Source organism: Neltuma alba, unplaced genomic scaffold, assembly GCF_004799145.2.
Source record: "Neltuma alba isolate B1F8T4 unplaced genomic scaffold, ASM479914v2 tig00006901_pilon, whole genome shotgun sequence".
Lineage (NCBI taxonomy): Eukaryota > Viridiplantae > Streptophyta > Magnoliopsida > Fabales > Fabaceae > Neltuma > Neltuma alba.
Genome location: NW_021634615.1, coordinates 11210 through 25479, shown reverse-complemented (window position 1 = coordinate 25479; position 14270 = coordinate 11210). Strand labels below are relative to the sequence as shown.

Sequence of the window (14270 nt, the reverse complement as noted above, 5' to 3'; positions counted from 1 at the left end):
TAACTTATAAACAAAGTAGTATATTTCTTATAAAAAGGATCAAAGAGAAGGCATCTTATTATATAATATGGACACGAGGGAGTGTATGTGACTTAAAAATTAAAGTTAGAGGGATATGCTGGATATGTTGTGGATGAGTCACTTATTATGTTCAGTATTTGGCTGGGCCACTGGGCAACAAATGGACAAGGACAACAATGCACAGTGTTAATTTGCTACCCAGTGGAAATAAATATACTATATATATATATCGAAGAATTATTATATTGATGCATAATATATAATCAGTCACCTCAAAATTAATGGAGGCAGTGGCAGATGGATTGAGTTAATGCATAGCGTTATGCGTTACGTTTAATTCAATATTGCACCAAGCCGCTTCCTTCTCCTCTTGCGATGACTCGTCATCATTTCCTATTTGAGTTTTTCTTCATTATCAACTTGCTCTCTCTGATGCTCCTCCTCCTCCTCCTTCATGCTTCCACGTGTTCATTACCCTTTTCTTTCCCCTCTCTGTGAACAACGAAATCATTTCCTTTCACTTTCCCTTTGTGGCCACGTCACTGTTTCTAATTACTACAGCTTCTCCACTCACATATATATATAAAGCCCGCAAGGTGTTGCAGTGTGATGTGAAGTGGATAAATAGGCACGTAATTGCAGAGAAAAGCATGGAGAGTAAGAGAGGAAGCTTTAGAGAAGAAAGTTTGAGGATGGAGATGGAAGCCATTATTGATGGGAGTATAGAAGAAACAGCGATAGAGCTCGGGAGTATTGATACACACACTCTTCTTGATGATGCTCACGCACACTTCAAACACCAAACCCTACCTACCAATTCTCTCTCCCGTCGCCAAATGGCATCCCTCACCGCCCTCTGCGATACTTTATTGCCTTCCGCCGCCTCCTTTGGTGACGACTCTGCTGCCACTTTATATCGGACTTCGGCTTCCATGGCCGGAACACCTGAGCGCGTAGGGTTTCACCACTCTTTCTTTGCCCTAATATTTTAACGCATTTATATTTACTTCAGATGGGTTTTAAGTCAGAATATGTTTATGCATGTAGTTGTAATGTGTCGTGTGGGGTCTATAAAACCAAATGTTATACTACTATTATGCCTTGAGTTTCTACCAGCTACGAATAAATTTTATTACGTATTTCTACTTCTGCATTTTAATCTTTTTTAACATTTTTAGTCAGCATGCGCTTTTTTTTTTTTTTTAACGGATTGAGGATGTTTACAGTCTATTTGTAGGGTCATTAATGGCTAAGATTGTACCGTACTGTAATCTAGAAAGTCTGCAACTTCTCACAGTGTACTTTATAGGGTTGATTAATTTTAGCATGGGGACCTATAACTCTTATTTAACAAATATATCTATCCTCCGAGATGAAGTAGGAACTTTAATTTGGCACAGTTTCTTTAGAGTTAATGAATAAAATCGCAACTCAGCCCAGCTTTATGCCATTATATTTTTTTTGGGAAGAAGAGCAAATTCTATGATGTTTCCTCTCTAAAGCATTACTTTTTCCTATTAAACTAAAAAGTGAAAACAAAGACATGCAAGAAAAAAATATTCACATACACATCACACACACACACGCACACGCACAGGGATTATGTCAATATATATATTGTGAAATTAATAAAAAAATTAATTATTATTATCTTTAATTGTTGGATTAATGGTGCTGTGCGGAATGTGTGTGGGTGCGTTCAGCTAGGGGGAGTGATAAGCAGGAAGCTGCACCATCCAAACACGTGGATGCTGAAGGCCACGCTGTGGCTGCTATCAACGTGGTTTGGGACTCTGATCCTGTGCGGCACAGGGAGCCTGTCGTGGGTGTTCCCGTTCTTCCACAGCTTTCCAGATCTGCCTCTGGAGCAACGCCAGCGCATCGTGCAGAACTGGGCTCTCAGTTACTTCCGGCTCCTCCGCATGTTCTTCCGTACCCTCAAGCTTCTCGCTCTCCTCGTCTTCTTCACTCAGGTCTCCTCACCTCTTCTTTTTTTAATCCACAAACACACCATTTTTTTTTGGCCTGGATACCCACCATTTTTTTTTCAGGGATCAAATTTTAAGACACACAAATATTCAACATATAAACTCGTACACACATGAACACAAGTTTAAATTTGTGACCTCTCTCGAAAGAAGATTGATGCCACTAGACTCAGATGAAAGATTATTATTAACGTTGGCCAAAAAAAAAGAAGATCATTGTTGATATATATATATATATTCACAGTTAATTTACAACGAAGAGAGTATGAGAAAAACCACTCCTATTTTTTTTAAAAAAATATATTCATGCATGGCCAAAAAAGAAATTAATTAGAATCCTCCATGGGCCATATGTGTATTATTTATAAACAATGGACAAAATGCAATACTAATCTCTCTTGAAATCAAGAAAAATTGACAAGACAATAACAAGCCAAGTAAAAGGTTTTGGTATCGTGAAAAGCTTGGTCTTTGTCAAATCAGGGGCCTACCCTAACTTTTTATTAACAAGGTATGCATGGGCGTCCCTCTTTTCTTTTTTTTTTGGTAGGTGGCGATGAATACATCGGATGAACAAAAAATTAACTAAAATATATACTCTTCTGGTTTTAAATATAAGACTTTACACTATAAAATAAGTTTTATATTTAGGACCAAAAGAGTATATATTACGTAGGAAAAAAAATTCTAAGAAGTGAATTAAATATAGATGAACACATCTAAACGTGATATAGTAGTATATCAATTTAGGCGGCATTTATTGGAACGGAGAAAATGGGGAACATTTTGCCTGACAAGTTGTGAAAATTGAATAAAGTTTTCAAAGCTTAAAAAAGTGGCGTGTACATGAATATATATATATTTATATATATATAATATGGAAGGTTATGCGTCACATAAGAGAAGAAGTAATGTGATCGAGGACTTGCCAAATCGACTATGATAGATACTCTTCACCTAATATCTTGCTGAAGCCCTACTACACATATGCAATTAATATTAACTTCAGAATTCCTGCAGTTGGCTGAGTTGGGTGGGCCAGGGCTGATTACTTATGATCGTATGATACTATAATTACCATGCAATTTTTTTTGTCAAACATTATTTCTTTCTTTCTTTCTTGATCTTTTTTTTTTTTTAAAGTTCTTACAGGGTGTGGACTTTGGTCTGTATTTCTTTATAAAATGTTAAATTCAAAGCGTAGAGGGAAGAAGGAATGAAGATCTAAACAGCAAAGCTATGTATAAGATCTAAAACAAACAACACAGACCTATTACAACCAGGATATCCACAACACATTGACTTTTTAATTAATTGGATTTTACGTGTTTAGTGTCTCCATGTCATATAGAATTACAGATAACCAAATCAATTAATTAGTGTAACATGCTATATATCGAATAATGTGGTCAGTGTTTTTCTGCTAGCTTGGAACCTTGTACCGATACGGGTCTTTCTCCCATTTGCAGTTAGATGAAGCACAAGACAACCCATCATGGAAAGCAATAGGATACGAAGGACCTGATCCAGAGTTCAGAGCCCAATTGAAGAAGGATTTTCTCCGGGCAGCATCAAAAGAAGGAGGCAAAGAACATAAAGACGAAGAGGACGATGACGATGATACTACTGAAAACATCATTGGACCTCTTTACAAGGGTCTTGTCCACCTAGATTACCCTCGACACATCACTGCAGATGCTCTTCGACGATTCGGATTCCCGGTCTCTGTCACTCGTCGGAAATCTAAACCTGCCAGTAGTCTATCATCTCCTTCTTCAGTTATCCAATGTGATGCGGTGGTGGTTGGATCCGGATCAGGCGGTGGTGTGGTCGCCGGAGTTCTGGCAAAAGCTGGTTACAAAGTTATAGTCTTAGAGAAGGGAAGCTATACTGCTAGAACAATCTTTCTCTTCTAGAAGGACCAACCATGGATCAAATGTACCTCTCTAATGGCTTGATTGGCACTGATGATATGAGTGTATTAGTACTTGCAGGTTCCACTGTTGGTGGAGGCTCTGCAATAAACTGGTCAGCCTGCCTTGAAACTCCAAAACACGTTTGCAAGGAATGGTGTGATCAACATGAGTTAGAGTTATTCAAGAGCAAGCTGTACAAAGAAGCCACGAAAGCTGTCTGTGAGAAAATGGGAGTTCAATCTGAGATCAAAGAAGAAGGATTTAACAATGCGATATTAAGAAGAGGGTGTGAAGAAATGGGCTATCCTGTGAGTAATATTCCTCGAAATTCCCAACCAGATCATTACTGTGGCTGGTGTTGTATGGGCTGTAAGGATGGGAAGAAGAAGGGCACATCAGAAACATGGCTTGTGGACTTGGTGAAATCCGGCAATGGAGTGATTCTTCCAGGTTGTGAAGCAGTAAAAGTCTTACACAAGAAAAAGAAAGGCACAGACAGGAAAGTTTCACACGGGGTGGCTTTTGAATATGAATATAAAGGATCTAAAGATTTCTGTGTTGTGGAATCTAAGGTCACTATTGTAGCTTGTGGAGCTCTCTGTACTCCGTCATTGCTCAGAAAAAGTGGCTTAAAGAATCCAAATATAGGGAAGAACTTGCATCTTCATCCAGTAGCAATGGCTTGGGGACATTTTCCAGATTCATCGCCTTCATCAAACGTTTGGCCTGAGGAACAGAAGAAGAGCTATGAAGGAGGGATTATGACAGCAATGTCAACAGTAAATGCAGACTTTGAGAAATCTGGATATGGTGTGGTGATTCAAACACCATCACTACATCCTGGTATGTTCTCGATCCTAATGCCATGGGTTTCTGGAACTGATATCAAAGATCGAATGCGAAAGTTCTCAAGAACAGCTCACATATTTGCACTAGCAAGAGATCAAGGATCTGGGGTTGTTCACTCACCAACCTCTATCAGCTATCAAATGAAGCAAAGGGATGAAAAGAATCTGCAGAGAGGAATAGAGAAAGTACTGAGAATCCTGGCAGCAGCCGGGGCTCAAGAAATCGGAACCCATCACAGTAAAGGAAGGACGTTGAAGGTGAAGGAGGTGAGCTACCATGAATTTGAGAGATTTGTGAAGGAAGAAAGTTCAAGGTCATTGAGAGACCTGTCGACGCCATTATGTTCTGCGCATCAGATGGGAAGTTGCAGGATGGGGACAAGTCCGAAGGAGTCGGTGGTGAACGAGAATGGAGAAACATGGGAAGTGGAAGGGCTTTACGTGGCGGACGCGAGTGTGTTTCCGACGGCTTTGGGTGTGAATCCGATGGTCACTATTCAGGCGATTTCTTACTGTACAGCACAATCTGTACTTGAAGTTCTTCGAAGAAAAAGATGTAAATGAAAACAGGAAGAAGAAGAGGCAATAATTTGTGATATTTCTGTAACTTATTTATGGTGTTTCGGATCAGATAATATGGCTTTGTAAGATTGCCACGTACAAATTATAGAATAAATGTGCATGCTTTGCCGTGGGTGAAATTGACACGTTGAATTCACTAACAATCACGATGCATGCAGTGGTTAATAGATTTTGGGACCATGGCATTTAAAGTGCAATCAAAATTCATAACTTTTTTCCATGCATACGTTGTCTCTTTTATTTGCTAATGACTAGGAAAGTATAAAATAAGATGGGGAAGGGGGAAATACATAATTGCTGTTACCTGTAACCCTGTTACGTACCACTTTTCCTTATTATTTGTCTTGTGGAAAAAGAGATTTTGATCTTTTCTTTTTGTGTGTGTTATTTACACCTCTTTTTTTTAATGTTTCATTTTCAATTCTGCTCCTATTAATTATAGTGAAAGTGAAGAAAAAGGAAATGAGTGAGAGAAAATATATTAATATTTAATTTTCTTCTTAATAATGACAAAAATGAAAGATTTCATCTATTTAATACTTTCTTTACTATGTGAGAAACTCCTACAAATGACAAATAATAAGGACCAGAGTGATAATTTCTTAGATATTTTTATGAAAAAAATAATGTACATTTTCTTAGATATTTTTATGGAAAAAATAATGTATCTTTTTTTTCCCTATTATGCATGTATATATATTTGAACTTGAATAATAAAAAAAAAGAAACGGAAAAATCAGAAATAAAATAAAACTGCAGGATTAGCAATTTAGCGTGGTATGGATCATCGAAGGACTCGATCTTTCAAGAGTGAAACTCAAATATCAAAGTCATATCAACGGGAACCGGATAAAGCCACTTGCTTCTTCCCCCCCAACTTGATATTCTTCTCAAAAAATTGAAAGACGAAAAACCATTTGCTCTCAGTTGAAGGGTCAATATCCACACCCAAATCCCCTTTTTAGAGAGAGAGAGAGAGAGAGAGAGAGAGAAAGCAAAACTCGAGTTTTCTTTTGTGCGATTCTCCAACCCATGAACATGAATGCGCCGGGCCACACATTAATTAAAAGAATGCTTTTAACACTCATTTATTTCTATGAATGAAATTCCAATAGAGTCTGCAAATTAAAACAATGGATCAAATAATAACGGTATAATTCAAACAAAATAAAGCAGGGAACCTAATTCAAAATTAATGTGAACTATAAATTAAGATCTGTAGATTAATTTTTCTTCTTATTTTTTTTAACCATATATGCTCAATATTATGTAATATTAAGTTCCAGAAAAAGTCCATCCTTGAATCCATCCTCCTCTTCTAACACCATTCGGTTTCCAGAATAAACCATATAGACTTGAATTCGAGATTCTGCTCAAAAGTAGTATAACTAACACTGAACCCTATTTAAATCAATTATCGTCATTGAAATGTATCTTGTTTTCTTGAATGAACAAATTGCAAGGTTTATTATTACTACTGAAGATAAGTGGAGCTAGTGGGCAAACTCTACTTAATTAAGCGTGAAATTTATATATAAAAAATCGCTTGGGGTCTAGAGATCTTATCTCCGCCATCATTAATCTCATGACTATCCACTCATGAAAAAACGTTTCCAACTTTAAAAAATATGGAAAAATTACAATCAGGTTCCAAAAAGATATTTAATTACCCTGAAATTTATCGACAAGTGAAGAGTAAGTAATGACAAATTCTAGAGTAGGAAATGACAATATATTCAGGCCGATAACTTGTTATTGGGATTTTTCAGTAATTAAATTCCTTCTTTGAAAACCTCTTGATAATTCTCTCAAAAAATAATACTCCTCCGGTCCTTATTATAAGACCCAATTGACTTTTTATTTGGTCCTAATTATAAGACCCAATCCATTTGTCTATTATATTTATGCATTTTTTTCCAAGATAATCCTTCTAATAATGATAGTTTTAGCCAATATACTTAATTAGCAAGGATATTTTAGGAATGACAACACTTATTTATTATAAATAACCAATTTAACTTACTTCCTTAATCTCCTCAAATAAGTCAATTGGGTCTTATAATTAGGACCGGAGGAGTACAATAATATAAAATGCGATCACCCTCAACCCAAACGAGAGGCCGAAAAAGCAGGTCCAAAATTGGACGTCTGTGCCTTCTGAGAAACATCATCGAAGGAGTACTAAGTTGACCAGCTCCAGTTGAAAAGTGATAGTATTTATAAAACCGTCTAATAACACCCTGGCTTAGAATTAATATAGCCATATATTAGTTGCTCTCTATCTATATCTATATATATGTGTCTGCTTGAAACCAATGAAATGGAAGATTCGATAAATTTTTAGGAGACAATATAATTAAGTCTGAGGCAAGAAGGAGATATCACAGGTCAAGGAAGAAGCTAAGATAATGACCGGCTCATCTTCATGGGACCAATTCAAGTTTCTAGTTCGCAGAAACAACAACCAGCCCACCACCAGCATGACGGAAAACGTTCCTACTATATGCAAATTTCCTGTAATCTTATTTGCAGTCTCAGTCCTATTCTGTTTCGTTTCCTTTGTATTATGTATTGTGGCTGAGATCCTCAGGAATAAGGTGGGTTAAGTAGGTTGCTTTGTTTCTGATCAACTATCATTTCGTTCTCTTGATCTGTTATAAGCTCATATGTTGCAGGAAGATGAGATCAGATGGAACGGAAGGCTGTGTCATGCACCAGTAAGTCCTTCATATTGGTTGGGAATTGCAGCTTTGGGTTGCTTGGCTGCATCTCAGCTTCTGGCAAATTTCATATTCTTCAATCATTCTTCAAAATTAGGCAGAGCTGAGAATCCCGAGTTTAACGTACCTCTTGTTGCCAAGCTTCTGGTTTTGATCTCCTGGTTGGTATAATCTCTTTGCATATCTATTTCCTACTTTAATATATAGCCAAGTTGAGTGTTTCGTATATTCATATATTGTGGCAGGGTGGGCTGTTTGGTTGCAATAATAATATTAACAGTGGCGATAAGCATGAGTGGGGAGCAGAATTACGGAGAAGGATGGTTGGAAGGGGACTGTTACGTCGTCAAACCTGGCTGTTTTGCTGGCTCTTCCATTTTGCTTCTTCTTTCCCTGGCTTCCATATCTGCTTCTTCTTTCTCCACCATTCAAATACATCCTAATTAATTCATTTACTTCTTTATATAAATATATATATATATTATTTTAAACATATCTGTGTGTGTGTGTGTTGTGTATGGTGGACATAGCAGGGATATACCATAGCATTGTTTGTTTTTTTTCTTTTGTTCATTGGGATTGCTCGTGCGGATGCAAGAAGGCTTTTGGGTAATTGATAACTTACTGGCCAATATTGTAAAACTTCGTTTATAATCAACCTCTCTTTCTCTCTCACACACACAAACGAATAATCAATTATTGCAGCCCCGCGTGCATAACGCATTTATAGTATATATTTTTTTATTATTAATTTACCTTTTTTTAATCATTATCTTTTTCGTTGCCATCATTTTTCTTATCATTGTTTACAAGAATAATACGGAAAGCATTTATATATTAATTCAGAGAGAGAGAGAGAGAGAGATTAAAGACGGGAAACTATAGACTGTGGGGGAAAATTCACATATTCTCCTCATTATATTTATATTTTAATTTTTTTCTAACTCTCAAAAAAAAATTACGTACTCATATGCTCTGATTTTCATAAACACAGGAGAAGAATATTTTATTTCGCCATAAATAAGGCCAATAATGAAGAATGGTAAATTAAATATTTCGTTTCTGATGGCTAGTTGATTGACTTCATTCATCGATTGCTGTTGTTGACTTACTGGTAGTCGCTACCAAATGGGCCATGACATCAAACGTGGCAATTTTTTTACTATTATTACTTAAAGTAGTTAACTAATTTGAGAAGATTAAAAAAAATAAGTTAATTTAGTTATTTGTAATAAATAGATGTTGTCTTTTTTAAAATATCCTTACTAATCAAGTGTATTGATTAAAACTACTATTATTAGAAAGACTATGTTGAGAAAAATGCATAAATATTAGAAGTAAAGTGGATTGGGATATTATATTAAACAAAATTCAAATAACATCTTATATTAATAATCGGAGGTAGTATTATTTACATGTTCATAATAACTTTTTATCATTTACCAATTTATTTATTATTTTATTTCGCGTACAAAAATGTTGAGTTTATGATGGGCCTTACGGTTTCATCAATGAATTGGGCACCATTTACAACCGGCCCACAGTAACACGAATCACAAATAGCCCGACCCGGTAGGCCGAAAATTTTGCCTCTAAAATCCAAAATCAAAATAAAGCGAACTGCCTCTTTCGTCTTTCCATTTCGCGGCATTTGATCTGGTGAGGGGGGCGCGAACGACTACTCGACGCTCGTGCTACGTTATTCTGTTTGGGGTCTAAAATTGTTCTTTATGGTTTGTTTCTATACTTATTGTCGCTGATTTAAGAGTCTCTTCAGTTCCTGATTCTGAGTTCATGGAGAAGAATACTGAGCTCGCTGGCAGTGCATCATCTTCTGCTGGAATAGGATCCAGGTACTTTGATTTGAAAAAGTCCTTCAAGTTCGCTATGCGTTCTTTGCTCACTGCCTGCTCAAAGGAGGTATGTAATCCTGCTTCTTTTACTTCCCTTTTTTAATAAGCTCCTGCTTCGATTTCCCCCCTTTCTGTGAGAAATTGAAAGAGCTGTTTACAGCATTTCTTTTGTTGCATAAATCATCAAAAATCAAAATGGTTATATATTGATATTATGAATTCATGCTGTTGTCTGGATTCAAAGGAATTTGACAAAGCTTTTCTGAGATTCACAACCGCGGAAAAAGAATGGCTTCATCGCCTCTATCTTCAGGTATAATCTCTGGATATTAATATAGCTCACAGAATATATCTCAAAATTCTGTAGGCATTTGACATTGGCTGCTGTGTTGTTTTCTCAATCTTCTATTTTGAATCTGGGCGGTTATTCTGGAGGATTTGAATTAGTGCCTTAGACATATAGTCAGATAAAAATGTATACTGACCGTCTCTGCATAAATCTTGCAAAGTTCAAGGGGTCACATTGTCAATGGAAAATAACCTATTCATATTTGTCACCCACTTAATATTAAATAAATAGATTAGGATAGAGTTTTCATCAGAAGGAAATTATGTTGGCAAACGTTTTTCACACATGTAAAAAGCCTCAGATGTGATTACCAGTAAAAAATTTTGTAACATGAAATATAAGATGCTGGTAGATATTCGTTTTCACTTAATATTTGGATTTTAAATTGTCAAGAAAACTATATTTTTTATTTCTCATGTATTATCTTAAAAAAACGACATGTCTAGAGATGCTAACGCCTTTCAACGGATCAAACTTTTCAGGTCATCACTTCATTGCATGAAAATATAGAGGTATGTAATGTTTGTTATAACTGTTAACAACGGTACTTTTGTCAATTATAGTAGATTATGTTCCTTCTCTTTTAAGATATGAGGACGCTAAGGGAAGAATTGGGTACAGTTTTGTGATTTCTATGCTTTTGCTTTCGTTTATGCCTCTCTCTTGACTTGATACTTTTCATCATCGAATTCCTGGATTTTTTTTTTTTTAAATTTATAGTCATTGTAGTTAACTTTACTAGAAATGATATAATTTGAAATTCTTTTTGGCTCTAGGCATCCATTTATTGTAAATGATTCATAATTTAATACAGACTCTCCCCTCTTCAAATTCTCTATTTATTTATTCTGCAGGGCATCGGAGCATTAGGCTCTCTTTTATTTGTTTATTATTTTCTGGCCTTCATTCGCATTTCGTGGGTTTTTCCTTTGAGACATGACGGACAGAAAACAATGTGGTCATGTCTTGGTTGGTCAATACCATGCACAATGATGTTGAATAGAACGTTGTGTTCTATGACGCTGCTAACAACATCGAATGTTTAAGATGCAGCTTTCCATTTCAGTTTATTCCTAAAGGAAATATGAATCCTGTTCGGCAAAGTCAAATTTTTCAGATACAATGGAATAATTTTGAAATCAAGCCGCTTTTGATAGAGTGCACTTAAAAACAACTTGGGTGGCTTTTAAAGAATTTTAGCCGTCTATGGCTTTGTTATTATGTCATTTTTATGCTACAAAGCTGAAATCTGAATTCTGTGTCAAATCAATTTTTACAGGCTGAGTTTGAGTCAATCTGTCTTGAAACGCAGGTATGACTTTGGCTTTGTATTTATTGTGTTATTTTTTTCTTTGATCTTCTTGTCATCTAGGTCCAAGTTGTGTGGCAATCACGTAACAGAATCCAGTTAGGCTTTCTCATATCAAAGTTATCGTTCTTGGACCCATTCAAGTAGTTTTATAAAAGTACGAGGTGCAAATCCGTGCCTTCATATCAGCATCATCAATATACCATCAATCAATATCAATATGATGCGTTGCTTACAAGCTGCGTACAATGCAGTTCATTCATTAGATTTCATACAGTGCACAAGAGGCCCCGTAGTTTACAGTAATTCCTGGTAAATCCTGGTTTACTAAACATAGGCCAGTTCATTGTTACAGACTACTTAGGTATTGTGGATGAATTTGATATCAGTAGTGGTGCTCACAAACTGTTAGGCTCTGGAGTCTGGACAGTTATCTGGACAGTTGAATCATAACACTCTTACAGTATTAGTGTATGGATACAGGCATGCATGCAACCATGTTCAAACTTTGTCATGTTGCTCTCTTATGTAGGTGGGGGCCACTCTTGATGCTGTAGAGGAAATGGTGGAAGAGCAAGAGCTGGATCCTTTGTTCTCAAATAAGTACGTGTTATCTAATTTGGTCAGCAGCATATCTGTGCGTAGTTGGATAAGGTTGATTAGATCAAGTGGTTCGTTAAAGTTTTGAAGTATCATTCTTGATGCGAGATTGTCCTGTTTGAAAGAATCGATGCATTTTAGCCTTCAAAGCAACATCAGTGTAGCTCAACATGGTGATTCGAACACTATGGGGTTTTCCGTAGTTGTTCTCTCATCTGAATCTCTCGACTATTTATGTAGAGTTTTTTCCTTGTTGTTTTTACTCTGGGACTTGTGCCAATAACTTCCTGCTTCCTATATTATTATTGCCATCACAATCTGTTGATAATTTGAACTCAGTAGAGGTGCTTTGTCACAATTGCAGGAGTAATGTCATGGATGTGGTTGAGGATCTGTCCACTGCGAATAAGAATGAAATCCAGCAGTTGACGCGTATTATAAAATTGGTTAGTTGCTGTATGGCATTATTGATTCTCTAATGCTCATGAAGTTGTATGCTCTAATTGAATAGAAAATGAACGATTTCATGACTATTGACCGGTTGGCGGAACTTTTTTTCTTTCCCCCCAAACATTTTTATCAATTTTTCATCCTGCTTGCTTACCCTCTCAACCTGCGTAAATGGATAAAGTGCTCTCACTTTTGGGTTCCTTTTAACTTTAGCATCTCCCAGTAGCGTGCCATCAGTTCCTAGGAATTCTTTTTCCTGTAGCTTTTTGGGAACGTGAAGCTCAGAAGTGGAGATATTTTCCTGGGGATCATTGTCTTTTGTTTCCTTCTGATACTGTTATTACCTTCCGCCCTAATTTCCAAAAGAGATTTATTTATTTATTGGTAAAGTTGGAAGTGATCAACAAAGTTTCTCTCCTTCTTGTTGGATGCCTTGGAAAAAAAAAAGTGTAATTGAGGTGTGATTCTTTAGTGGCACTGTATGTATGATGAGCCTCCTGCTTAATTGTGCTTTTCAACATGAAACGTTCTATTCTTGTCAGCCTCTACTTGCAGTGAAGTGTTATAAAGGCAACCGCGTATCTTAAGGCTCGCTTTATTCACATCACTGTGTTTTATAATAAAATGAAAGTGTCGAGGCAGTTGTTTCTAGTGCTGAGCAGACCATATCTCCGACTTGGAACAAAATGAACTCAGCCACGCCATAAAAATACAATCGATCTTTGATTATTTTGGAACTGGCTTATGTCCTAGGTTCTGGTTATGCTGGCCCCGGCAAACACTTGAACCTGTCAGTTACTTGTGTTTTGGCCTCATCACCTGTTGCTCTAATCACTTTTCTATTTGTTAGGGAGAGGAACATAATAGTAGGATTCGCACACAGTTGCAACTCCTCAGAGAAGGCAGACAAGCAATGTCTGGTGTATCAGATGCTATTGAGAAGGTATGTGTCGAAACACAAGACCCTGACCATTTGAGCACAAATTCCACAGGAACATGAATCTGTATTGATTGAAGGGAAAAGTCATACACACACCGATTCTGGATCCTAACAGGGCCCAATATTTATAGGCATCCGGAAATACAATGAAAGGCTAAGTAAGCCTAAGCCTAAGCCTAAGCGCAGCGTTTTACTAACATCTACAGATATACACAGAAAATAAATTATCCTATTTTCTACAGTATGATTGTTTGAGTTACATTGTAAGCCAATCCATTCCTCAAAATCTTAATATTTTCTGCTTCCTTTTTTCTTTGCCTGACTCATGTAGCGGCTCATTCATTTTTTGCATCTATGCTTAAATAGCAGTTCAGGAGCAGGAATTTAACTTATGGAGCCAACCGATGCGAAGAGATTCAAGATATGTAAAACCTCCTTAGTACATCTTCTGTTATATTTACCGAAGTTCTTCTTCTGGGTATCATTTGCCTATGCATTCATGTATATTGTTCCAAAGCTTCTAAAGGCGTTAGTCTTGGAATGTCAATATTAGCAGAGAAATCCCTTGTTAGCGGTATCATTATTAGGGTCCAGTGCTATGAGTGGTTCGTATTGTAACGAAAAGCAGAGAATCTTTCTGTTAATCATAGTGTCGCTGAGTATTGCCTTTGTGGACCTCAACGCGCGTGACATT

At 36.6% G+C, this 14270-nt stretch overlaps 2 protein-coding genes and 1 pseudogene across 9 annotated transcripts; all 3 read left to right on the top strand.

Annotated features, from left to right (window-relative positions):
- Positions 1-657: 657 nt before the first annotated feature.
- LOC114751404 (long-chain-alcohol oxidase FAO4A-like) lies at positions 658-5579 on the top strand (annotated as a pseudogene).
- Positions 5580-7649: 2070 nt separating this feature from the next.
- LOC114751411 (uncharacterized) lies at positions 7650-8777 on the top strand. 4 transcript variants are annotated; one of them, XR_003740743.1, is made up of 3 exons: positions 7650-7952; positions 8031-8072; positions 8293-8566. XR_003740743.1 is itself a non-coding variant. In XM_028940085.1 (3 exons), exons 1-3 carry the CDS (start codon positions 7764-7766, stop codon positions 8686-8688), a joined length of 243 nt encoding a protein of 80 aa, XP_028795918.1. In that variant the 5' UTR covers positions 7653-7763; the 3' UTR covers positions 8689-8777. The 4 variants fall into 4 exon arrangements, 2 of the variants coding, with proteins under 2 accessions (XP_028795918.1, XP_028795917.1); XM_028940085.1 differs by lacking the exon at positions 8293-8566 and adding an exon at positions 8677-8777 and having other exon boundaries at positions 7653-7952; XM_028940084.1 differs by having other exon boundaries at positions 7653-7952; positions 8321-8566.
- A 942-nt stretch (positions 8778-9719) lies between these two features.
- LOC114751406 (uncharacterized) lies at positions 9720-14117 on the top strand. Of its 5 annotated transcripts, none has more exons than XM_028940080.1 (8): positions 9720-9995; positions 10173-10241; positions 10760-10789; positions 11557-11589; positions 12119-12189; positions 12551-12632; positions 13487-13579; positions 13946-14117. In XM_028940080.1, exons 1-8 carry the CDS (start codon positions 9870-9872, stop codon positions 14003-14005), a joined length of 564 nt encoding a protein of 187 aa, XP_028795913.1. In that variant the 5' UTR covers positions 9720-9869; the 3' UTR covers positions 14006-14117. The 5 variants fall into 5 exon arrangements, with proteins under 5 accessions (XP_028795913.1, XP_028795912.1, XP_028795911.1 ...); XM_028940079.1 differs by having other exon boundaries at positions 12545-12632; XM_028940078.1 differs by having other exon boundaries at positions 12545-12632; positions 13943-14117.
- Positions 14118-14270: the final 153 nt, after the last annotated feature.